Source organism: Eucalyptus grandis, chromosome 11, assembly GCF_016545825.1.
Source record: "Eucalyptus grandis isolate ANBG69807.140 chromosome 11, ASM1654582v1, whole genome shotgun sequence".
NCBI lineage: Eukaryota > Viridiplantae > Streptophyta > Magnoliopsida > Myrtales > Myrtaceae > Eucalyptus > Eucalyptus grandis.
In genome coordinates, this window is record NC_052622.1 from 1,255,934 (window position 1) to 1,280,619 (window position 24,686).

At 34.9% G+C, this 24,686-nt stretch overlaps 2 protein-coding genes across 6 annotated transcripts in view; both read right to left on the reverse strand.

Annotated features, from left to right (window-relative positions):
* LOC104424377 (MADS-box protein AGL42) overlaps positions 1-1,781 on the reverse strand; it is a 14,243-nt gene extending 12,462 nt beyond the window's left edge. Inside the window, exons 1-2 of the mRNA XM_039304825.1 lie at positions 1,157-1,781; positions 862-1,059 (exon numbers count right to left, since the gene is read on the reverse strand). Of these exons, the coding sequence (XP_039160759.1) occupies positions 862-1,046 (185 nt within the window). The 5' untranslated portion in view covers positions 1,047-1,059; positions 1,157-1,781. The remainder of the gene's footprint in view (positions 1-861; positions 1,060-1,156) is intronic.
* Positions 1,782-11,260: 9,479 nt separating this feature from the next.
* Positions 11,261-23,076, reverse strand: LOC104424379 (MADS-box protein SOC1-like). Of its 5 annotated transcripts, none has more exons than XM_039304033.1 (9): positions 22,739-23,076; positions 22,389-22,453; positions 22,101-22,298; positions 19,809-19,890; positions 16,221-16,282; positions 16,019-16,118; positions 13,501-13,542; positions 13,362-13,403; positions 11,261-11,556 (listed from the first exon to the last, which is right to left on the reverse strand). In XM_039304033.1, exons 3-9 carry the CDS (start codon positions 22,283-22,285, stop codon positions 11,437-11,439), a joined length of 633 nt encoding a protein of 210 aa, XP_039159967.1. In that variant the 5' UTR covers positions 22,286-22,298; positions 22,389-22,453; positions 22,739-23,076; the 3' UTR covers positions 11,261-11,436.
* Between the last annotated feature and the right edge of the window lie 1,610 nt (positions 23,077-24,686).

Below are 24,686 nucleotides of genomic sequence, written 5' to 3' on the forward strand. Positions count from 1 at the left end.
TTCCAAGCAATCAAATTTGTTTGGAAAAGATCTACTTCAAATAGATTAATACCTAACTGCAAATACGCTTACTATCATCACGGCCCAAAAATTAGTTAATGCACATCAATCCCTAGAAGCAGCCTTTAAACCTATAACGCTTCAAAAAGGAACACTATACGGCATGTTCATTTCATATCAATGTGGAATTGGGGTGAAGGCTGAATTGTTACTTGTCAAAACCAGAAGGACCAAACAATATCAGTCCCTAGTTTCACTAACATCAAATTATGTTTTCATTCCCCAAGACAAAGTACTCATGTGAAGTAGCTGGAGGAGATCAGTACTTGCAAGATATTCAACAATTAGTTCCCTCAGAAGAACCATTAAGAAAGAGGGAGTCCCACTCCAACACCACGACGTACAAAATGAATGCCTTTGATCATCTAATCCCCCGCATCTAGCCATTTGATTAGGGTACACCCCAGTGCATCGACTATCCAAAGAAAAAGCGAAAAAGAAGATTTTATAGTTTTATACTTCTTTTTCTCAGCTATTTCGACTAGGATATATGAACAAAAGTCATATTGTTTATACAAATTGTTCGAAAATGAGAACTAGATCAGTCATCACGGTGGTTAGTCCATGATCGAAGGGGAAAAGCACTAAACGCTTGACCAAAACCAAAAATGGTAGAAAAGAAGAGGAGCATAAGGAAAAAAAACCCATGCCATGATGCTGTCCCTTATTTACGCTTTACAAACACACAACATATATATGTGCATACGCCCTCATTTTGGACATAAGAATGTTAACAAGGCTCAATCACGTTCCCCATCTAAAATTAACTCGAGAAATTAAAAAATCAGTATGCGAACTTACTCGGAATTGCTCGAGAACTCGTAAAGCTTTCCATTCTGCGAAAAGATGATCACGGCAACTTCGGCCTCACAGAGAACGGAGAGCTCGTAAGCTTTCTTCAGTAGCCCTTTCCGGCGCTTCGAGAAGGTGACTTGCCGGCTTGTTGCATTCTCAATTCGCCTCATCTTAGTTTTGCCTCTCGCCATGATCGATTTCTCCCTACATACATGATGGTTATCAACCCTAGAATGACAAGTACTCAAACATAGTGACGAACTTAACAAATAAACCTCAACGATCAAAAACCACAACTCACCGGTGACTTTGTGCAGTTTCAACCTGCTGACGATCTGTCTTTTGTCCCTCCTCCTATGCCTAGACTTTAGACTGAAGTTCTTGAGAAGCTAAAAACACTGCAAGAAAATCACGCTTCTTTTTCCAAACAGACATGGACTATGTCATCATTCGAACACAAGTCGAAAACCACACGACGAAGATTTCACAAAACCAAAGGTCGGAGAAATATAGATTTGCCCAGCGTATTCTCTTCTCTATGTCACACAATCAGAAACCCTAGAGATGGAAGAGAGGGCAAAGACAAAAAAAAAAAAAAAAAACCCGAAAAACTAGAATGAACGCAAAAGATCTCTCGGCAGTTGATAGATCTCTTTATTTTGTGGCCACAAACATGAAAGGAAAATGAATCGCCTATTATTCCAAATACCACGACCTTTTACTCAGGGCATATATGGCGCGATGTACCCATAAAAAGGAAATACCAACAAAAGAGGAAAGAAACAAGGAGGAAAGCAAAGCATTCAAGTTCGACCGAAACGGCATATGGTTGATTTGGCGAAGAAGATTCAAAGAAGCGGATGGGTTATCTTGTTTTGGTAAAATTAAGAAAAAGAGAGTAAAGATAGAGAGAGAGAGAGAGAGAGAGAGAGAGAGAGAGAAGATTTTTTGTTTTTTCGAAAATACATATATTTTTACAGCGGTTTTCTCATATGGGGCCCCTGGGACATGCGAAAGGGAGAGAACACCAAGAAACGAAACGGGTGCAAAGAAAGAGAAAAAGGTGTACGATAAATATGGGAATTGTCGAATCATCGTACCATGACGTGCGTAGCCTGCCAATGGGACGTTGACAAGTGGGAAAACATTACCTCTCAGTTAAAGTTAGCGGGCACCAATGGAAAGAGACCCTTTTTATTTTTATTTGGGCCTGTAGAATGAGTTCTCTCTTGCGTTTGACTTGGTATTCGGGGAAAGTTTTCGAAGAAACGCAAAGATTTTAGGCCAAATAATTTCTTCGAAATGTATTTGATAATTAGTAAAATGTGATTGAAAAAGTATTTTAGAAATCAACTTTGGTTTAAATGTTGTTTGAAAAAAACTAGACTTGTAAAGGACTTTATGTATATATTTTTAATAAAATAAATAAAAATAAAATAAAATATACTTGCAATTATCCAAGAGTTAGATTTAGCATCGACGCCCATCGCTAGGTGTCGACACTTAAATCTTGGCGACCCGTTTAGACATTTATTGTATTAAAAAATTAGGGGTTAATTTTATTCTTGAAAAAATATCAATTGTATAGCATATAGATTTAGGTGCATTTATTTTTAATTTTAATTTACATATTTTGCATTTATTTATTGGACCGGTGACGGGTGTATTTGAATTAGTAGTTTTGAACTTTAAATTGACAGGCCGGACTAAGCCCATGAAGCGAGCAAATTGGCTTAGGCCTTTTTTTTAAGTAATCGAAAATTATCTCGTGAGAAAATAAAATTTGAAAATTTTCGGCATATGATAAATTTTTGGATAGGGCAGATGTGAAAAGTGAATATTACATTTGGAAGGAAAAAAGAATTTTCATGGATATCAATTTAGAAAAATTAAAACCCTAATCTGAGGCTTATAAATAGATTAGTCGTATAAGGTTTTTAGAGGAGGCCACACACATAGAATACACGGCCACCGTTGATTGAGGGACACGATCATAAGAGAAAGAGAGAGAGTGCTCTAGGCCAGGTTTTTCGTGAGACCCCCCACGATGCTGCCGTCACAGTCGCGCCCTCATCATCCATGACACCGTTCCTTCTGCTGTTTCGTTCGATGAGAACAGCTTGCGGCAGTTCCTTCCATCGCATACCCTCGGATAGCCACATTGGCGTGACCTGTGAAGAGCTTGCACTTACTGATTTGAGTTAATGGCTTTCTTCCACTTTGGTGATCTAGCAGACTTCACAATTATCAAGTAGTCCAAGGGTTCAATGATTACATCAGTAGACCCATGTGGTCTTTTGGTCAACCTTTTGCAAGCAAGCGTTCCTGATCCTCATACTAGGAGATCCAGCGAGTTTTCTGCAACCCTGGTGGCTTGTCCAAGTCACTAGAGATTCCAACTGCTGTTCCAAGCCAACACGAGCCGTGACGCCTTGCTGCCCGACGTCAATCGTTGCCATCTCGTAGACGACAATAAAACTTTTTTCTCTATTTTTCCAGGTCCCCCCGTGATTTCTTGTTCTTCCGAGAAGCTCACCTAGCCGACCATCACTTTGGGCACACTACCAGGGCCACCACCGCAGCCTTTCCTTGGTCAATCACTACGACGTCGATCTATTGGTCGAGAATCCTTATTGACCGAGGAACCATCGAGCCATCAATTGGTCGGGAATCCTTATTGATCGAGGAACCATCGAGCCATCACGTGAGTCCAAGAGGCGAATTTAGTTCCATTATCACAACCTGTCGGCCAAAATAAGGATCATCAATTGAAATTCATGGCCACGTGATATAGGGCAGAGAATTCCAAAGAAAGAGACAATATAAAGAAAGTGGAAATTGGAGATTTCAGTTGCATGGCATCTGCAAATCAAGAACACGTCCATCGCCACAATCCAGATCCCGTTGGGGAGAGAAACGAAGCAACACCCACCGAATTCACTCCTTGCCGTGACGACCTTTACGTGAATCGTTGTCGTACCGCTGAGAAGTCCACACCAACACGAGTAGCCGCTGTTGTGAGCCGATCACCCACCTCCATTCCCGATTGCGATCCCAGTCCGATTGCACTTGGTCCAAATTTAGGAAGAATATCATCAAATTAGGTAAGATGCACATCTCTGGTATATTTGGATATTTTATTGCACTAATATATGTCTATTTATATCTTGTTTCATATCCATGAGTGATAGACATAACTTTCAATTAGGATTTATTTCCTAGTTCGCAACCGCATATCGATTTTTTATTCCCTCTATAAGGCTTTAGATGGAATAATTAATCACGCGGGAATATAATTGATATTTTATCTTTAAGGCTTAAGATCAATTTATCGATTTTATTAGTGAAATAATCAAGTTTGATTTAGATATTGTTTCCTGATTCGGACGAGGTGTGATATCTTTGATAATTTTGAATGATTTTGTGCTTATATTTTAATTGTTTTATCTATCATGAAAATACAAAAAAAGATTGCATTTGCATATCATGTAGATTATATTTGATTTCCTATAATTGCATGATAGAATAGTTAGATATCTTTTTAATTATATTAGAATGCATGTTTAGATGATATCCAGGTTAGATAATATCTTGGAATTAAATTGCATGTCGAGATAAATTTCTAAGTTAAGATAGGATTCAGATTAGTCTATTTCCTAACTTAAAATAGATAATATCTCACTTTAGTTAGATTTTTATTATTAGTTATTTTTAATTACGATTTTTTATTTTAAAAAATACAAAAATCATGCGCATGTCACATAGGATTAGATTCATGAAATGTACGTTATTTAGAAATTGTTATTAGGTCCATTTAATTAGAAATTGCATGTCATTAGAATTAGGTCATTTAGTTAATACTACATTGCACATTGCAAGATTTTCATTAATCAAGAGAAAACAAAAAGAAATTGCGTGTTAATTAGAAATCATATCTAAGGTTGATGATGTGAATTCTAATCTAACATTATAGATACTTTCGTTGCTACAAGGTAAGTCTCGTAATTTATTCATTACTTTCTTGGGTGTTAAATTGGTGGTTTGCAGACCCGCATGATCACTTCACATGTTAGGGAAATAAATTTAAAATCAATCTAAACTGCTTGCCAAACATTTTTCAAAATAAAAAGAAATGTATCGAAAGGGCATTAGAGGAATCTAGTGTAACCAAGTCCCCGTACCCATACTCTCTAGTTCGTAAGAGTAAAGTAAGCCTCTCGTTACTTTACTTGGGTTTCTAATCGACCCACCAAAAATAGATTAGTGACGACTCCTAATTTAAAATCAATCGCATGTTAAGAACTTGAACTTAAGTCGCGAATTGATATGGGCTTTGAAGAGCTCGAGTTAAGTCTAGGCTTAACAATCCATTAGCCAAACTTTAGGTGGATCACACCCGAAAAATTGGTCAACACTAGGGTTGGTTGAGTTCGCATGACCCCAAGCAAGTAGTCCTCAAGGGAGGCTCGATGGCAACGTCACACGAGACTTCATAGTAAAGAATGATGATTATAAAATTAAAATGTCCAAAATTTAGCAAATGCAAACTTGGAATTAAAAAAATTCACAATCATTTCGAAAATGCTCAAAACACAAAACTAGTTGGACTTGCATTGAGCTAAGGGCATTGGAGGATTTTGGTAATACAATGCATCTCCTAGGAGTTCCCTAGAAAAGTTGTCAAATACCTTAGAATTTGTCGAATGTCCTTTAGGCTACATTTGATCATATGGGCTTCTAGCCAAGATAAGAAAAGCTAAGATAAGATATAAAATCTAAAAATGTTATCATATCTTATCTGTTATTTCATAAATTGCGGCAAGAAAGTTGAATGGTTTTACATCTTGTCTTTATCTATTGTTTGGTATAAACATTTTATCAATGCAAACGAACCCAATAAGGCATAAACAAAGATAGCTAGAATATCTCAAATGCACAAATAGAGATAAAATTCATAAAAAAAAATCCATAAATGTACAATTTAAATCGTAAAGAACAAAAGAGTTTCACTGCGGTATTCAGGAGTCACAAGTTCAACTATGACAAGAAATGTAAACTGCATAGAGCAATATCTATAAGGTAGATCAATCAACGAATGCCAAATCTAATAAGATAAAGAAGACATAACCATTCACTTTCGTGATTCTGAAATGTTTTGTGCTTCTACACTATCGCCTACTTCAATTATATTTACTTATATATTTATTTTCTTTTTATTTATATTTTCATTCCCATCCATCATTTCTTAATAAAATTTTATTAAATAGTAAATTATGCTAAAATACCTAGAATATGTTAGGTTAGAAAGAAATTCAACTATATAAATATAAATATAAAAAATTATTGTTATTTTGAAATTAATATTAGACATTAAATATTATGTATATTAATTGTTATTTCGATTTTATTAATTTAAGAAGTTTATTATTCAAGAAATATAGCTTTTATCCCACCTCATTTAAGAAATATTTTAATCCATATTATATCCTTATTATATCATTGTCATGTCTTGAACAAAAACCAAACACAAGATATAACATCACATCCTGAATTTTATCTTAACTATTAAACGTAACCAGATTAAAAGTCACATCCAAAGCTAAACCAAACACTTGGTCCTCTCTTATTTGTCATTATTTCTTACACCTATTTTCTAGTTTTCTTTAGGCCAACCACTTTTTCATAAGTAGTGAAAAAATCCTCTCTCTCTCTTTTTTCCCAAAAAAAGACTACAAAAACCTATAATCGAGTTATGTGTTTCTCTTAATGGGTGGATGAGCACTGGGTGAACTAGGAGTACTCAAAAATATTACCATGAGAATTTTATGGATAAATGAATGCAAATGTTTCCTTTAGCTCATAATTTCTTTATGTTCTTTTCATAATCCATCATTATTGTTGATCAAGAAGTTGGACACTACGAGACAAAACTCATGAATTCCCCACAACATTCCACCTATCTACAAACATGTGGGAGCTAGATCCCAACTGCCAAACTATTTAACATAACTATTTATGACCCGATTGGATTTGTCTATGATAGACTTACTATTGGCTCAATCCACTGCCATTTGTTCCAACTTTGATACCAAGATAGAAATAAGGACTACTTTCTATGAGAGAAGAAAGACCAGAAAAGAGAAGAAGGTAGTGACGGTGAAAAATATAATGAAAACAGAGAACTTATTAAAATTGTGTATCAATTTCTAGGTTGCGTATTGTATAATTAATTATAATTGATCTAATAGAATATTTAAATATAAAATCACAATTTCATTTAATAACTTTAGTTTTTAGAACAAAATCTCACATGATAACAGAGTAGAAGATGCTGAATTCAAATTTTTCCAAACCCCCATCGGCTTCCTTAATGAAATATTTCTTGCTTGCTTCTAAGATAAAAAGACCAGATTAAACATGAAAAGGTTAATAGAATATTCAAATATTAAACCATGTTTTCATCTAACAGTTTCCTACCAAATCTACATGGTTTCGAATAGGTTAATCTAACAGTTTCCTACCAAATCTACATGGTTTCAGAATAGGTTATCTTGAGTTTAAATCATTCCATGCATCTATTTACCTCCTCAATTACGTATTTCCATACTTTAAGCTATGGATGCATGAAGGGGATCGCTAGAATATTTAATATGAAATCACAATTTTATTTAATAACTTAAACTTTTAGAATAGTTGACGGTTATCTTATAAATCCTCACACTTATAACCATTAAAGTCTAGCATTATTTGTTTGATACTCACATTCGCAATATGCATAGCAAACAAAACGAGGCAAGGAAGGGAAGTTGCATTTAAAGAAGAAATGATCCCTCTCATCCTCTATGTGAATGGTACGGAAATCCACTTTTACCAATCTTGACTAGCAAGCTTATCAAGTTAGAGTAGCCTATCTTTTCTTCATATTGGAAATATAGTGATTTTTTGTTTGTTAATTTTGATGGTGTAATTCCATAATATGAAGCTTATTAGATTTTTTTTTTACCACTCAATATGGAGGTTGAGAGATAATTTAGCACCAATTCGCTTATTTATTTCTATTCCTGTCTACCCTCAAGTAATTCGTCTCTCTACATGAGCATATATGAGGATTTCATTTACTAGTTTGAAAAAATCAGGTCAATCATATTTCCTTTAGAAAATGGTCTCAAATCAATATATTTGTAACAAATTTACCTTAAACTAATTTTGGGGTCACCAAAAAACTTACACCAGTACCTTTGTGACAAATTTACTTCAACTAATTTTTTGTCATAAAAAATCTCAAACTGATGTACTTGTGACATATTTACTCTTCATTAGCTTTCATAAAATTTTGCCATGAAATTATTGAGTTGAATAATACATGGCAATAACTCAATCAGCATAACAAGTCTATGTGGAAATCCACATCAATTTGGGGTAGCTTATTATAGAGGTACTAGTTTGGGGTTTTTGGTAACCCAAAAATTAGTTTGGGATAAATTTATCACAAGTATATAAGTTTTGGGTTTTTCGTGGCATTTACCCTGTAGAGAAAAGAAGTATTGAAATTTATACTAGCTCAGCTAAATGACTAATTATGACAAGACTTAATATAAAAGCTCTTAAGGAAATTGATGATTGAAATTACTCATGGAGCACCAAAGAGTTAAAAACAAAATGAAAATTAACGATAGTGTTTCCTCACTATTCGAAGAAGCTATAAGCACAGTAAGTCGAATCCAAGTTTCGAGCAAGGGATGAACCGCGATTAATATGATGTTTGGAATGAGGGTTCATTGGCTATTCTTTCATGATCATTTCCAATTTTGGGTGACTCTACCTTTCGTTTATCTTTCTTTGCTTTAAAAGTGTCTGTACATGTTTACTACAATTACATTCACCTCAAGCCCGTAACTAGTGTCAATAATTTGGATAGGATCACCTGAACCTATTAAAGACCCTAATAGCCCGACCAATTGATGATTCAATTTTATTTTTCCCAGAATTTTGATGTACTAAAGTATTTTTTGGGTGACAAAAACTATATGTATCTTCTATATTAAGCCAAAATCGAGTTTTTCCTCACTTGCGTCTTCTTTCCAAATTTATCCTCACATCATAATGAGAAATAGTTTAAGAAATAATGAGTTTTGAAGGGTTGATATATCAATTACTGAATATTTTGACGATGATCAGTAACCCATTTAAGTCTAGTTTAGAGAAAGAGACATTTTCCTTTATTTTTTATCTTCTTTCCCTGAGTTGTAATAGAAGCTCTAGCAAGCTTCTCCCCTAGCTTTCTAATTGCTGATGACACTTCTCATTTTTCCCAAGTTCCCATTCCTAGGAATTTGGTTTCTTAAAATATTTTGATGGAAAAGTCTTGATATCAATTGAAAAATACAAAGGCTGAGGACGGTCAAGCTAATGTAACGTGGGTTTCACCAGGACACCAAAATGGCACGGACCCCTAATTAAATCGCATATTAATAACGTTATCTATACTAATATACTAAGCCAAAACACGCACCCTCAAGCATATAACCAATCTCTACCCACCATCATGTCCCACTAAACTATTCCACATTAGTTTTTGCAATAACTATGTAATTTTTTAGCGCAAACATTAATACACGAGGTATGTCTTCAAAACAAAGATGCAATCGAACTTGCACTACTACTAATACTAATTGAGCTTCTTGGCGATAAGTAGAAATAACATCCTCAGTGAATCTTATACAAAGCTAAAAGGCTCCTAAGTCAGATCCAAAAATCCAAACACTTTAAGAATCAGACAAATCTTTGTCAGCTTGAGACAGAGCAGATCTTTTCTCCTTCAACAAAACAGCAACCTTAAGTTGGGCTGACAAATAGAGAGCTTTTAAAAGCTCTATCTAACATTTGCGGTTGTCTCTCCGCTGCTTACAATTATCTACACATAGTAGTTAATATTGAGAGAAGTATGTACGTGCTTGTCTAAATCGTGCATAGGCATAATATACACCTTGTTGATTGGTTGAAGATTCCAACCCGCTGGTCAAATCATTTTGACGTGTATAAGACCGAGTATTGAGGAAAATCTTCTTTTAGCTTATTGGTAGGTTGATTTAAATGATTGACAAAAAAACTACTCATTTCAAATAACATTTTGCATAATTATATAATCGGAATGTATTTGAATCATTCAAGTAGAATCTTGTCATTTTAATTAATTTGATGCATTTCAACGATTTTTGCATTTGAACCCTTTAAAACTTTAAACTGCGATGGTTTATTCCCACATGTCATTATGACAGGTTCATTCAATGTTCAAAATCACTTCTTCTTATTTATGATGACACTAAGGTACTTTTATGGGCATGGGATTGACTCATCCAAAACAACATTCTTGTTTTAAGGAAAGGAATTATTATGTATTGTAGTATAATGCTCGAAAATAAAATAAAAAATCACTTTAATATTATAGCTGATAAGCTGGCCATGGAATCATTGGAGAGTGATCATCCCTATCCATACGGGAAAATAGAGGTGAGGGATTTGAATTCTCATTTTCTCAAGGAAGTTGGAGTTGAGACATTTAATTTTAGATATAGGTATCGATTTCCACGCCTTGCAAAGAAGTATGATAAAAACTTGAGAGTGAGTTGAAAGTTAAAGTGGGATTAACTAAATTATATTTAATTAAAAAAAATCTGATCACGGATTTTCCATGTGGAGCTACCCAAATTCATTCCTAAGAAAGTGACCAAGGAAAGGGGCTCGTTGTCTTTCTGATCCAAGCTTGTCTATAGAGTTTTATCAAGAAAAAGGAAAAGAAAGGGCAAAATAGGAAAAATGGGAAGTTTATACATAGATTTTATTTCCTTTTCCTTATTTATTTGTTAATCTTCTTATTTATTGCTAAGCAGGATGCACTGTACATCTTAGTCATCTCAGGTGTCCCGGGCTGTTTAATAATTGTCTGTCCCACCAATTTCTTTCAATTAAGGCTTCGTGTAGGAAACATGTCATCACTCATGAGTTTCACACGTAAACTAATTTTTGTCAGATGATAAAAAGGACCCCATCGTTTGGGATGAGTTACCACTCTACTAAATAGCCTCATCTTGCAAAATGACAATTTTGAATCCAGAATAGTTCAGATGTCCGGGACCTATGTATCTCCACAGAAGAAAATTTTAGAGGTGTTGAATGAGCTTTTATTGGCTTAGCCAACCTTAAAGAGGCGTCCAGTGAAGTTGTCGAAATGCACTCGAGCTGTGTTTGAGAATATGCTCAACGGAGATGTTTCTTTCTTGGAATTAACTGTTGTTCGAATCAAAAGTGGAGCCCAAGGTGCAGGCAAGTTATTTCTTTTGTCTCGCTGATTCTTCCTCGTATGTGTCCTTGTAATGGCTCATTTCAGATCTGATCTTTCTTTGCCTTAGCTAATCTCACTCGCTGATTATTTAAATGACTGCCGTGAATCCCATGAATATGTTGTCATGACAGTGCTAAGGAGAATCCAGCTGAATAAAGATATTACTGAGTGATATTGCAGTGATTCTTATTATATCCTATTGAACAGGTATTATTACACTTGTGTCAGGTGATGGCAAATCAGTTTAACTCTGGCAATCCAATAAACAACCCGGTCTCAACATCTGTACTCCGGCTGCTCCGGCTATGTAGTGCTGCTGCTCTCGGATGAGCTGTTGACTGCCCAGGATTTGCAAGACACTGAAATCGGAAGAGAGGAAAAAAAGACCCCAAATGCTTTTAAATTGAATGAAATAATAAATGCAATTGAATGGCAATGGAGGACCTGGAAACCTTCACTGAATTAAAATGAGTAAAAGCTTCAACACAATTTGAGATTTACAAGTAGTAAACAAGTCTTTCACTGGATCTAATTAGGTGATGAAGCATCAATCAATCCACTCAGATCTATTAATGATCACTGGGAAATTTCAGTTTTTCCCAACATCTGACCCTGGAAGAGGTTCTCTCCTACGTTGTCGCAAAAAAAAAAAAAACTTTAAAAGTGGCTAGCTACACCAGACATGACTACAAGCTTTGCTTTCACATACAGTTCATGTCTAAAGCACATACTAATATCTCACGACAGTAATATCCTCTATATTGTAATTTTTTCAACAAGGTTCCTATTTCAAGGCTATTAGTTTTTTTATTTAGTATCCCCTAAACAGGTCAACTAATGGTTACAAATTCATAAAAAGACACAGAAACTTTCAGTCCTTCTACAATCCCGTGTTAGAAGCATAGAATTGTACCTGATAATAGTAAGTAGGGAAGTAGTTTTCTCAACATTGATTACTCAGAAACATTGTACTACTGAATTTTATTACCGAATCGGCAATTACTATCTGATATTTTCACTAGGAAAATTCAATATTTCCCAAAAGCTAACTCCAGATTTGGTTCTCTTCTGTTCTCCAAAAAAAAAAAAAGCTAAACAGAAAGATTGAAGAGTGATTAGGTACGCCAAATGTGATCACTAAGAACTTTGGATCCATCTAAAAGTCCCCAGTTGGAAAACACAATATATTCTTCAGTGAAAACAATATTTCAACACAGTGGTATTTCACAAGTAGGTTGGTAACTTAGTGCTGGTAACCTTTGTTTTGAAGTCGGTAACATTCCAAGCATATCAAGTAATGGTCATGGAAGCACAGAAAGACACTACAGTCCTACAGTCCCATACATAGTCGTATCTCTTGATCGTAATTCCCCTAATATTTGTTTTCCCTACAGGAGTTAGTAACTCTGTATTACTAACTTCTATTATGGAGTCAATCACTGCCTTAACAGATCAAGTGAGGGAGCATAGAATAACACAAAGATTTGAGTGTCTACAGTTCCATGTAAAAAAGAAAAGTAGAATTGTAGCTTGTGACAGTAAATTTCAAAGTGCGGTGGTAATTATCTAAACATGGATTAGTATTTTAGTGCTAGTAATGAGTTTTGAGCAGATCATACAGTCTCAAGATCATAGAATTCTTTGGTGATGTTCAACATATCTGCTCATTCTAACTTATGCTATCAAGAAACAGAACTTCTCACAGATAGAGAAAGTTCAGTATAAATACAGGTACAAAACCCTGAAATTTAGCATCTCTCCTTATGCATAGTCCTTTTCATAAAAACTGATCATGCAGCAGTACTCTTCAAAGGTTTTAACCAGGACTAGTAGAGAGCAAGACAAAGCCATAACCAGCACCTTTAACCAGTAAATTAAACTGTTCAGCACATAATCTACAAATATAGGTTTGATGGACAAAAGCAACAAGCTTCTTCACCACACAAGCCTATTAGAAAGGGCAAAAAACATTCTTAATCATTAAAGATCTCTCTCTGGTCTTAGCAGATCATAAAACTGCTCTGCTAGATCATAAATGAAATTCATTGAGAGATTCTATTGTAGGTAAGGTTGTGGCAAGTGGTTAATTTTATGCACAGAAGAGTGATGATGCATGGCAAGTAGTAGGAAAGCAATAACAGCATAGATGGGAAAGAGGGTTCACCTTTGCAAGAAGCTTTGCATTCTCTTCTTTCAGAGACCTCTCCTGAATTACACCAAACAAAGTGGCTAGATTAATATAACCAGGAATTTAACAGTACCTGACGAGATTGGACAAGCATTCATCATATTCCCCCACTTACCTTTGCTTGTAAGTGCTGTATCTGATCATCGAATAATTGCGCCTGTAAAAGAGATCCAAACATTTTAACTTTCGTGTATGCGCAAGTTGTCCACGTACCTTTATTAGTAAAAGGTAACAAAAAGAATTGAGAAAATATGTTGAGAAGATGCACGATAGAAATGAAAGGTCAATGCTTTGCAACTTGTCTAGTAAACACAGTTAAAGGGTGAAGTTGTAGACAGAAATCAGCAAGGTTAATAACTAAGAAACTTGCAGAATTCTATTGTCCGTGCTAAAGAATACGTCTTTTTTTTTTTTTTTTTTTTTTTTTTTTCCTGTTGGTAAGTTTCAATTTGTGATAATAAATGTCAAGAAACTATTGGTAAAAAATAAGCGGTAACTTTTTTCCATGCAAATTACTGGTAAATCAACAACACTTTTATAAAGTTCCAGATTTTTTCATAGGTTATGAACTACCAAATTTTGACTAATTTACCAACTTCTATTTTCATGACTTATTAAAAATTTTGAGTTTATCTGAAATTATCAACTAATTTTGGATTATCAATTTTCATTTGACTTACCACTGTTTGACTTTTCTTACTTTTACCAGCCTTCATATTGAATTACCAACTTGTATTTACCATGGTTCGCAAGCCCTTTCATTTATTAACTCTTTTTAGAGATTACTTACTTAACGCGATTACGAATTTTTACCTTATACTGTGGAGCTACTGACTCTTATTTAAGTTATATGACCATATTTATTTTGCTTTTTCAGTTTGCTAACTCTTTTATCATTTACAAGCCTTCAGTTGTATTTCTTAGCAACACTTCAAGTTTACCAACTCTTTTTGGAAATCACTAACCTTAATTAAAACGAATTACGGAGTTTTCTCCAATGAAGTTAGCAGCTAATTTTGCATTATATTTAGCAAGTGTATTTTTCTTGGAATAATGATAGGGTGAGTCCTAAAACTCGTCAATATTGTGCATTTAATTCTAAAACTTGCCACTATCAGTCCATTCAGTCATTTCTTGCCAACTCTAATGTGAAATCACTAACTTTAATTTAAGTGATTATCAACTGATTGACAAGTCAAATGCCAACTTGAACATAGTCAGTTCCCACGAGTGCCACATTAACAATTTATGTTAATCCATTTAACAGAAGGATTATATTACTTTAATTTTAAAAAGTATATTGTTCACATTGAACAAAAGAAAAAGTTCAAGGTCTAGATTGAATATTTTTTATAGATTGAATATTTCGTAAAAGTGCAAGCACCGGTGGTGTCACTACCGTTTTCATGTAATGGTTGGTACGTTTTAAGGTATTGGTAGGTAAAGTAAATAAAAAGTTGGTGATAGACCAGGGCAGCTTTTTTTTTTTTTTGGGGGCGCGGGGGAGGGGTTCAATGATAAGAGAAGTTAGTCATTCAACAAATCCACATAAACTCGATAACTAATCAAATAAGAGTTGGTTCCGACCCAAAAAAAAAATCAAAATCAAATAAGAGTTGGTGTGTACAATAGTTGATAACTTATTTGGAAAAAAAAATTAGCCATTGCCATGATTAAGATTGGTAACTTCTAATTGGGTTCGTTAGTAAGGCAAATAAAAATTGGTAACTCAATAGAAAAGTTCATAATTCTTTCATAAAGAAAACCAAATAAACGTTGATAAGTTGCAAATATCCAAACAAACTTCGATAATCGTAAATCAAACTAATCATAAACCTAATTACAGAAGAATTTATAAGGTACACAAACAAAGTTGGTAAATTCATATAAGAGATTTAGAGAAGTTTGTGAGAGACAAACAAAAGTTAGCAATCGATAATAAAAGTTTATAAATTAAGAAAAAATAAATAAATATTGGTAAGTAAGTCACACAGAAGTTGGTAACCCCAGAAAGTAATTAAATCAAAACAATGAGTTGATAATTTATTCAAATAAATATTGGAAATTTTATATAAGAGCAATAAAAATTACATAATTAGTAAAAAAAAATCAAAGAAAATTTGATTAAAATAAAAGAAAAAATGATTGTTTGCACATTTTCAAAAGGAGTTGGTGATTTCATAAAAGTGTTAGTAAGTTGCCAATAACTTACTTAGGAATCTAGTGACCGGAAATCGCTTTTGCCAGTTTTTTTGTCATGTACAACTCTTTTTGAAATTAACCAGCCCTAAAATATCCAATTATTTCGGAAAAGGAACAGTAGAGTCATCCAAATAACTCGGGAAAAAGTAATGATAAAAAATAACCATGATCTTATCCTTGTTTATTGGAAAAAGAGTACAGGTCAATGACAATGAAGATAAATTGATTCTCTCCTTTCACACGCCAAGTTTAGCGTGTTTAGTCTATTCAGTTTCAATCTTACAATGCAATCGCAGTCTCTAACGAAATTGGTGTTTCGGTTCATGTATTCATTAAGTCAGTCTTGTTAGTTACCCTGCCTACTTGATGAAAAGCTCTCAAAACATCTTTAGGCACATGGAAAATGACAAATATGCCAAAGACGCATGTACCTTTCTTGCCCTAATGCTGCTCAAACTTCGCTCGAGCTGATCCCCTATCATTTGGATTTCGTCAATGGAACAAGATCCAAGACATTCTCCTGATAGCTTCCTGATGAGAAAAAGAAAAGGAGTACCATAGTTTAGCAAATTCGATATCAAGAACTCATTTCAATCCACAATTTAAAAGAGAGAAGTCTCAAAATTGGTTGACCGTAGAGACACTTCAAGAAGCTCAATCTTCCTCTCCATATCTGTGGTTTCTTGCTTCAAATGCTGCACATTATGGAGATTGTCATATTTATGGATCCAGTGAACAGAGCAATACAAACTGAACATATGCAAAATCATGTAATGGATAAAACCAATCACAGTGAACAAATCTGTAACACCACGGGATCCTGAAAAATTAAGATTGCTACTACAAGAACCCTAATGTTCTTGCAATTTCTGTAGCTGGACAATGTAAACCATAGTCGTCAATTCTATGGCCCACCACCTCAGTAATTCTTGAGATCAAGAATAGGGTTCTTATCAAGAACACGATGTCATATTATTACAACGTGCAAATACATATATACGGTTCACACCAACCGTCACTTTTAAAACTTCCTTCAAAAAAACAATAAGATGTAAATGCCCAAGGAGGGCATGTTTTCGAGGTATCAAGTGGTAGATGATGAGTGGAATTTCAGAAGCTGAAGCCATTTTAGAGGACCAGTTAATGTCCTGAGGACATGCGATTAATGATATTACAAGTCCTTTATCTAACCATAATAGCACTTTGATAGCACAGTTTTGAAGGCTCTCTCAAATTATTCCCTCGTGTACTAGACTAACAAATCTGATGAGATACTTAACTTTTGCTGTAAAGAATAAAATTGGGATGAGTTTTCTAGAATTGGGTTCATGAGAGATGTTTACACTTAAAGAATAATTCCAGACATGTTAAGACTTGTCACCTATATTTGTTCACTAAGTGATGCTGTAGATTCCTGATAGATACTTAAATGAGTTCATTAACTTAAATATCACTTATGCAATGCCACATCGCTTAGTAAACCAATGTAGAAAGTATCCCCAGTAATACTCATGCTCAAGAACCATGAAGCATCTCTCATGTACCAAAGCACATGTATCCCATATATATTTAACATTGTGAACCTTCAATTTTTTAAAGTGAAACGGGTACTCCTATGACTCAGCCAAAAGATGTAACCATGAATGTGCCTTCCATGTTAATGTCCCCATTAATGGAGATATACTATTGATGCAGACAAAAAGATTTGCCAAGTTGATATTTGAAATATTAATGTCTTGACCTAGCTTCGGTGATGATGGATGTTATAAAAATCAACAGCTCAAATAAAACTAAAAAATGATTAGGATTCTTTTTCTAGTTGAATTAGCGACTGAATCAATAAAGGTTTTGAGTAGTGTTTGGATTTAATGAAATTCATTATTCCAGTAGTTGGACAGTGTGTTTTTTGTACAGATGTCTCCTATTTCAATCAAGTTTTTCATTAAGTAAGAGCAGGAATTTAGCAATAATTTATATAGATGATTGTAATTCTGTCCATCCATAAAGTTGATGAATATTATCAATTTTTAGCAATTTCTGCTTTGAATTTGTGATGCGATAATACTTTCACGTGTGATGCCCAAGAAACCCTATTTGTGATGCTTAGGAAGTTTTATGTCTGATGCCTAAAAAATTTTACCCATTTTGAGTTGCCGTTCATTGAAAATTGTCTACAATTCCTGTTTGTTGAGCTCACTGCTTTGGGAGATATCATCCTATGTATCAATTTGGTATCATGGTAGAGACGATATGTCCTGAGTATTGAGCTTCAAAGAGAACATGAAGATAATAACGGGTCAAAACAAGTAAGTTTCTTTTGGCATCATATCTACACTTTCTAAGCATCTCACCTAGGGTTTCATAAGTTTCACACTTCAGAGAACCATTCCACAGCTCAAGAAGGAGTTACAATCTCCCATGTAAACCCCTCTAGGATTGATCATACTCCTAATTCAGATAGGATGACTCCAAAAATGAAATAGAATTGAAATAGAATTCACCTATACAAGAAACTCAATATCCCATTTGTGACATACGTAGAAAATTTAATAAAATCCGACAGTACTCAAATCCCAATTGAGAAGACTATCATAAAAATTCAACTAAAAGAAGAATCCAAATCCTAGTTGTCACAAGCCCGTATCAAAGCTTTGTAAAAACATCGGCTTGTTTGGCCTTCATTAGTGGCTATAGTTAATGATTTATCTTCAATATAATAGAAATCATTACAACAAACTTGAACAGAAATTGATTCAGAAGTTTGAAATAACATATTGAGAATTGAGGTCATATCTTTTCATCTCTTGCAATGAAATAACACTTGTAGAGTGGCAGATCACTTCGTCAACCAGTTTAGAAAGTATCCCTAGAAATCCTCATGCTTAAGAACCATGAAGCATCTCACATGTGCCAAAGTACATGTATCATGTACATATTTAACATCAAGATAGTTTCATTTTGAAAGTTCAACATGTTTTGCTATAACTTGGCCAAAAGATGTATCCATGAATGTTGCCTTTTATACTAGGGTTCCCGTCTATAGAGACATACTGTTGATGCAGACAAGAGGATCAAATAAGTTGATATTTGCAATATTGATGTTTTTACCAAGCTCCAGCGATGTTGCAAAAACCCACAACTCGAATAAACTAAAAGATCATATTGAGATCAAATTGGAATTGATTCAAAAGTTTGAAGTAACACACTGAGAATTGAGATCATATCTTCTGATCTCTTGCAATGCAAAGAAACCACGCAGAGAAGCATCTTCATCAAACAAGAGAATTATGAAAGTGAAGTTTAAAGAGATTCAAAGAGAAAAGTCTTTGATCTGCACGAAATAGGAAGGTTCATGATCCAAATTTTTCTGTATCTATTTAGACATTGAACAAAGGTTGTAAACTAGTCCCTTGCAAGTTGCTAATTAGGGATATAATAAATTAAAGACATAATTTTTTAAAACATAAAGAACGAGAAAAAAATGATGCAAAACCTTTCATCAACTTAGTTCTATCAAGCTCAGTATAGTTCTAGATTTAGCATTTGACTCGTAAGTCAGTATGTGAAGATAGTGTACTTATTTCTTTGTTTTATGGTTTCACTTGAATAGATCGAAAGGACATGCAATAATTGATTTGGCAGGAAATTAAGTTTATCTCCAACTTGTCTTCGATGTATACACCTTCTCATTAAGAGAAAGCAAACCATCTAAAGATTTATTCAGCAATTGAATGTTACTTGACTCTATCCCTCTTTTGACAACTATATAATCATCATTGTATGATCCCTGCTTTGTGGTTCTAGTGATCAATTTAAATCGTGCACACAGGTAGATGTTCGTGTGATTCTTTGCATACGAGGCAACAATATATGTATACACAAGTATATTATAAGAATGGTTTTCTTGCCATTTGGGTTCGTATGTTAAGACTTTTTTGTAAGTCCTGTCCTGATAAAGTTATGAACTGTGATGTCATGTTAATCCACACCAAAAAAAGCAGGAAACTGCTTTCTTTTATACAGCAAAATGAATAAAAATCATATTGCGCAACTTGTTTAACCCCCCAAAAATGTGCATACATAGTTAAAATATTGCTAGTCCGACATTTTTTACTTCTTGTGCCTAACAAACTTGGCAACTTATTTAATTAAACTAAGAATCTCACTTAACTCCTTACAAATGCACCTAATGTAGCATCATGGAAAGTTTAGAGCACTGACCAGAATACATTGGTCCAAATTAGTCTTGTATGTATCCATATCATATGTAGATCTACGATATCGATCAATTGTCTTTTGGATTCTGAAAAATTGCAAAGACAGCATATGATTCAGCCACCCGGAAGCATTCTCCATATTAATCAGGTATCATCAAAACTAAAGTAAGCAAACATTAAACAAATTAATCATCTATTTTTTGAATCATGCATGATTTCCAATGGATATGCATCACTATAACTTACAAACAGAACATGCAAGAGGCATAAGCCTTTGCATGAAGCTTTTAGCCTCAAAGCAACTTATTTGCAATGATATGGAGTATTTGGAAAAGTCTGGGATGCCCACCTCTACTTCGTAAATAACCATGCCGGCAATATTTTCTTCAAATTTTAGCGGGAAAACGTTCACATTCACATTGTAAAAGTATATTATGTGCGCAGGCAAAGTATCATTGAATGTGAGCGCAGAGAGAATTGATGCAATGTTTTTTCCCCAAGCCCGAAGTCTTCAGAATTCTACATGCCAACCCATGTCAGTAAGAAGTAAGAACAGCACACGATGCATGTAAAATCATCAGTTGCATTGTGAAGCAGTACAAGGGCTTAACCACTTCTTGGAGAAATTATAAGAGCAAGCAGTCGCACCTGCATTTGACTTGGGACTTCTCGAGTACTTGTTTTTACCCGGTAGAAGAATAGCGAGTACTTATATGGTGGAGCAACTAAAATGGTGAACATGTACGATTGCAGTCACTTTTTTTTTTTTTTTTAACATATGTACCCTATGGATAAAAAATCCAAGAGATCATTGCGTTGTGTCATGTTAGCCTTGAGTCTTAAATATTACATGATGCACTCGATCCCATAACATCATCAGTACACAAATGGAGTCAAGCTCATAGTTTTATTCGCATTTCAAAGCACAATATAACCGAAAGTACGTAAAGTTGAAGATGTCTAGGACGGGTTTTACAGGCTTTTGTTTAGGGTTAAAGTACCATTGAAAAAATCAACCCGAGAAACTTTTGATGACTCGGAAAAGAGATAAATTAATCGCACAAGTACAATGCTTTAAGTTTTTATTTCTATGAAACATGACCAAGCCAAAAAACCTACAAACGCTTTTTGTTTCATTCAAAATGCTTCATATTTATGGCGGTAGATAGGTAACACATTATTCATTTTTGCAACTTATAAAATGTGTTTCATATGAATTTCTAAGTTTTGCATTGTGGAAAGGTCAAAGACTTGAAACACAATTTTTCTGATTTGTGAGATTTCCATTATCAGATAGGGTACATAAAATAGTCTTAATCCATGTCTAAGTGGTGCAATGAGAACAAACAGAATCGAATAGGTATAGTTTGAGGTTTCTTCTTTTTCAATGTAAAGTTGGTTTTCTTCAACATTTCTCCAAGTAATCAATTTTTTTGGAAAAAATCTACTTCAAATAGAATAATGCCTAACTGCAAGTATGCTTACTACCCATCATGCCCCGAGAATCAGTTAATGGAGATCAATCCCTAGATAGCAGATAACCAGATGGAATACTTAAGCAGCCTTACAAAATATAAAACGTCGAAAAATAACACTACACGGCATGTTCATTTCATATCAATGTGGAATTTGGGTGAGGGCTAAATTATAACTTGTCAAAACCAGAGGGTCCAATCAATATCAGTCCCGAGTTACACTAACATCAAATTATGTTTCATTCCCCAAGACAAAGTACTAATTATCCTAGCATGTGAAGTAACCGGAGGAGATCAGTACTTGCAAGATATTCAAATATCACTTTCCTCAGAAGAACTATTAAGAAAGAGAGTCCAACTCCAGCAACAACATACACAATGAATGCCTTTGATCATCAAATCAATCTAGCCATTTGATTAGGGTACACCTCAGTGCATTGACTCTCCAAAGAAAAGCGAAAAAGAAGATTTCACAGTTTCATAATTCTTTTTCTCAGCTACTTTCGACTAGGATATCTGAACAAAAGTCATACTGTTTTGAAAAATTGTCCGAAAATGAGAACTAGATTGGTCATCATGGCGGTTTCAGTCCATGATCGAAGGGGAAAAGCACCAAACATTTGACCGAAACCAAAAATGATAGAAAAGAAAAGGAGAATAAGAAAAAACCCATGCCATGATGCTGTCCCTCAAAATTTACAGACACAGCGTATATATGTGCACATGCCCTCATTTTGGAAATAAGAATGTTAAAATGGCTTGATCACGTTCCCCATCTAAAATCAACTCAAGAAATCGGAAAATCAGTAGAGGAACATTACTCGGAATTGCTCGAGAACTCGTAAAGCCTTCCTTTCTGCGAAAAAATGATCACAGCCACTTCGGCGTCACAGAGGACCGAGAGCTCGTAAGCCTTCTTAAGCAACCCGTTCCGGCGCTTCGAGAAGGTGACTTGCCGGCTTGTCGTATTCTCAATTCGCCTCAACTGAATTTTTCCTCTCACCATGATTAAATACTCCCTACAAACGTTATGATTATCAACCCTAGAGTGACAGGTACTCAGGAAAAGGGTAACAAATATACCTTAAGGTTCCACAACCATGACTCACCAAGTACTTTGTGCAGCTTCAATCAGCTGAGTAGTTTTCTTTTCTTCCTCCTCCTATTCTGTAGACTTTAGGATGAAGCACCGGAAAAGCTTTAGAACACTGCAAAATTAATCACGCTTTTTTTTTTCCCAAACAGAAATGGACGATATACCATTCGAACACAAGCAAAAACCAGAAGATAAAGATTTCACAGAATCAATGGTCGGAGCATCATAGATTTGCACAGCATATTAAAGGGCGAAACTTCTCTTCTCTATGTCACAGAAATGACCATGAATTCAGAAACCCTAGAGAAGGATAAGAGGGCAAAAACACCAAACATAAAACTAAAATGGACCCAGAGGACCTACCGGCAGTTTGATAGATCCCTCTCTTTATTTTGCGGCCACAAACATAAGAAGAACATAAGAAGACAAGGAAAAGCCTTTTATTCCAAATTCAACGATCGTCTACTCAGGGTAAATATGGTGCGATGTACCCATAAAAAGGAAAAACAAGCAAAAGAAGAAAGAAATAAGGAGGAAAGCAAAGCATTCAAGTTCGACCGAAACGGCATTAGTTGATTTGGTAAAGAAGATTCAAAGACGCTGCAGGGTCATCTCGTTTTGGTAAAATTAAGAAAAAGAGAGTAGAGACAGAGATAGCGAGAGCGAGAGAGAGAGAGACAGAGAGAGAAGAATTTATATTTTTCTCTAGAAAGCATATATATTTTTACTGTGGGTTTCAGCTTCAGCTGCGGTGTCCTGTGGGACATGCGAAAGAGAGAGAGCAACGAGAAACGAGAAAGGGCTTTGAATAAGGGTAAAGGGTAGTACGATAAATATGAGAATTGTCGACATCATCGTACCACGACGTGTGCAGCTAACCAATGGGACGTTGACAAATAGGAAAACATCATCTCTCACTTAAACTCCGTGGGCCTCCACTCGACCAATGGAAAGAGACCCTGTCCTTTTCTTGGGCCAATAGATGGGGCTCTTCTCCTTTTTTTTTCAGTCGTCCTTTGTCCTCTCTTATTTGCCATTAATTTTGAACTTATTTTTTTGTTTTCTGTTAGGCAAAACCCCCGTTTTCCAGTTGATAACGGGGGTTTTCTTTTTCCCACTATGTTTCTAAACTCATAAGTGAACAGTGGAAAATACTATTTTCGGAAAAGGACTGAGTTATGTGTCCTTAACGGATTTTATGAACACTAGGAGATCTCGAAAATATTACCGTGAGAATGTTATGGATAAAAAAGATACAGATGCTTCCTTTAGCTCATCTTTTATTTAACTCCTACCTACAATTCATCATTATTGCTGATAAGAAAGTTGTGAAATGCGGGACATAGCGCATGAATCCCCCACAACACTCAAAATGATTCTCGACTACCAAAAATATTCCAAAAAGCTATTTATAACTCGATTTGGATTTTACTATGATAGGCTTATCACCGTTCAATTTAGCCGGAGGTTATTATCCAATATTTACCTTACAAGTTGGGAGGAAAAAAAAATATGCATTATCATTCTCTCGAAATCCAAAACTAAGTATAACTTGCATTGAGTTAATGGCATTTGGAGGACTTCGGAAATTTAATGCATCTCCCAAAAGCTCTCCCAATAATGATGTCAAACACCTTAGCATTTGTCCAATGGCTTTTGGAGATTCAAGGTCATTTTCAAAGCCAAACCAAATGCTTGGTCTAGTTTTCTTTGGCCTGACCACTTTTTTCGTGGGTAAATAGTGAGGAAAAAAGAAGAAGAAGGTTGCAGTACCCTAAAATCGAGTTATGTGTTTCTCTTAAGGGGCGGATGAGCACTAGGTGCACTGGGAGTACTCAAAATTATTACCATGAGAATTTTATGGATAATTGAATACAAATGTTTCCTTAAGCTTACGATTTCCTTATGTTATATTTATAATTTATCATTATTGCTGACGTTGAAGAATACGAGACACGGCTCATGAATCCCCCCACAACATTCGACCTATTCACAGACATATAGGAGCTAACACAGAGAGCATTCAAGATCCCAACTATCAAACTATTTGACGGAGCTACTTATGAGCCGATTCGATTTAACTTTGATGGACTTACAACCATTCAAGTCTAACATTGTTTTTCTGCTAGCGCATTCATGATATGCATAGCACACCAAAAGAGTTAGAATGGCAAGGAAGGTTAAGTTGCATTTAAAGGAGAGATGATCCCTCTCATCCGCAATGCAAGACCGCAGGGAACACCAGTTTAACCTACCTCGAGTAGCAAGCTTATCAAGTAGAAGTAGCCTATCTTTACTTCATATTGGAAAT

Coding starts and splice junctions, on each gene's coding strand:
- LOC104424379 (XM_039304033.1), bottom strand. CDS start 22,285: ATGGTGAGAGGAAAAATTCAGTTGAGGCGAATTGAGAATACGACAAGC. Junction 19,891..22,100: donor GAGTTCTCGAGCAATTCCGA/GTAATGTTCCTC, acceptor GCAATTTTTCAG/AATCCAAAAGACAATTGATC. Junction 16,283..19,808: donor ATTTGGACCAATGTATTCTG/GTCAGTGCTCTA, acceptor CATAATGTGCAG/CATTTGAAGCAAGAAACCAC.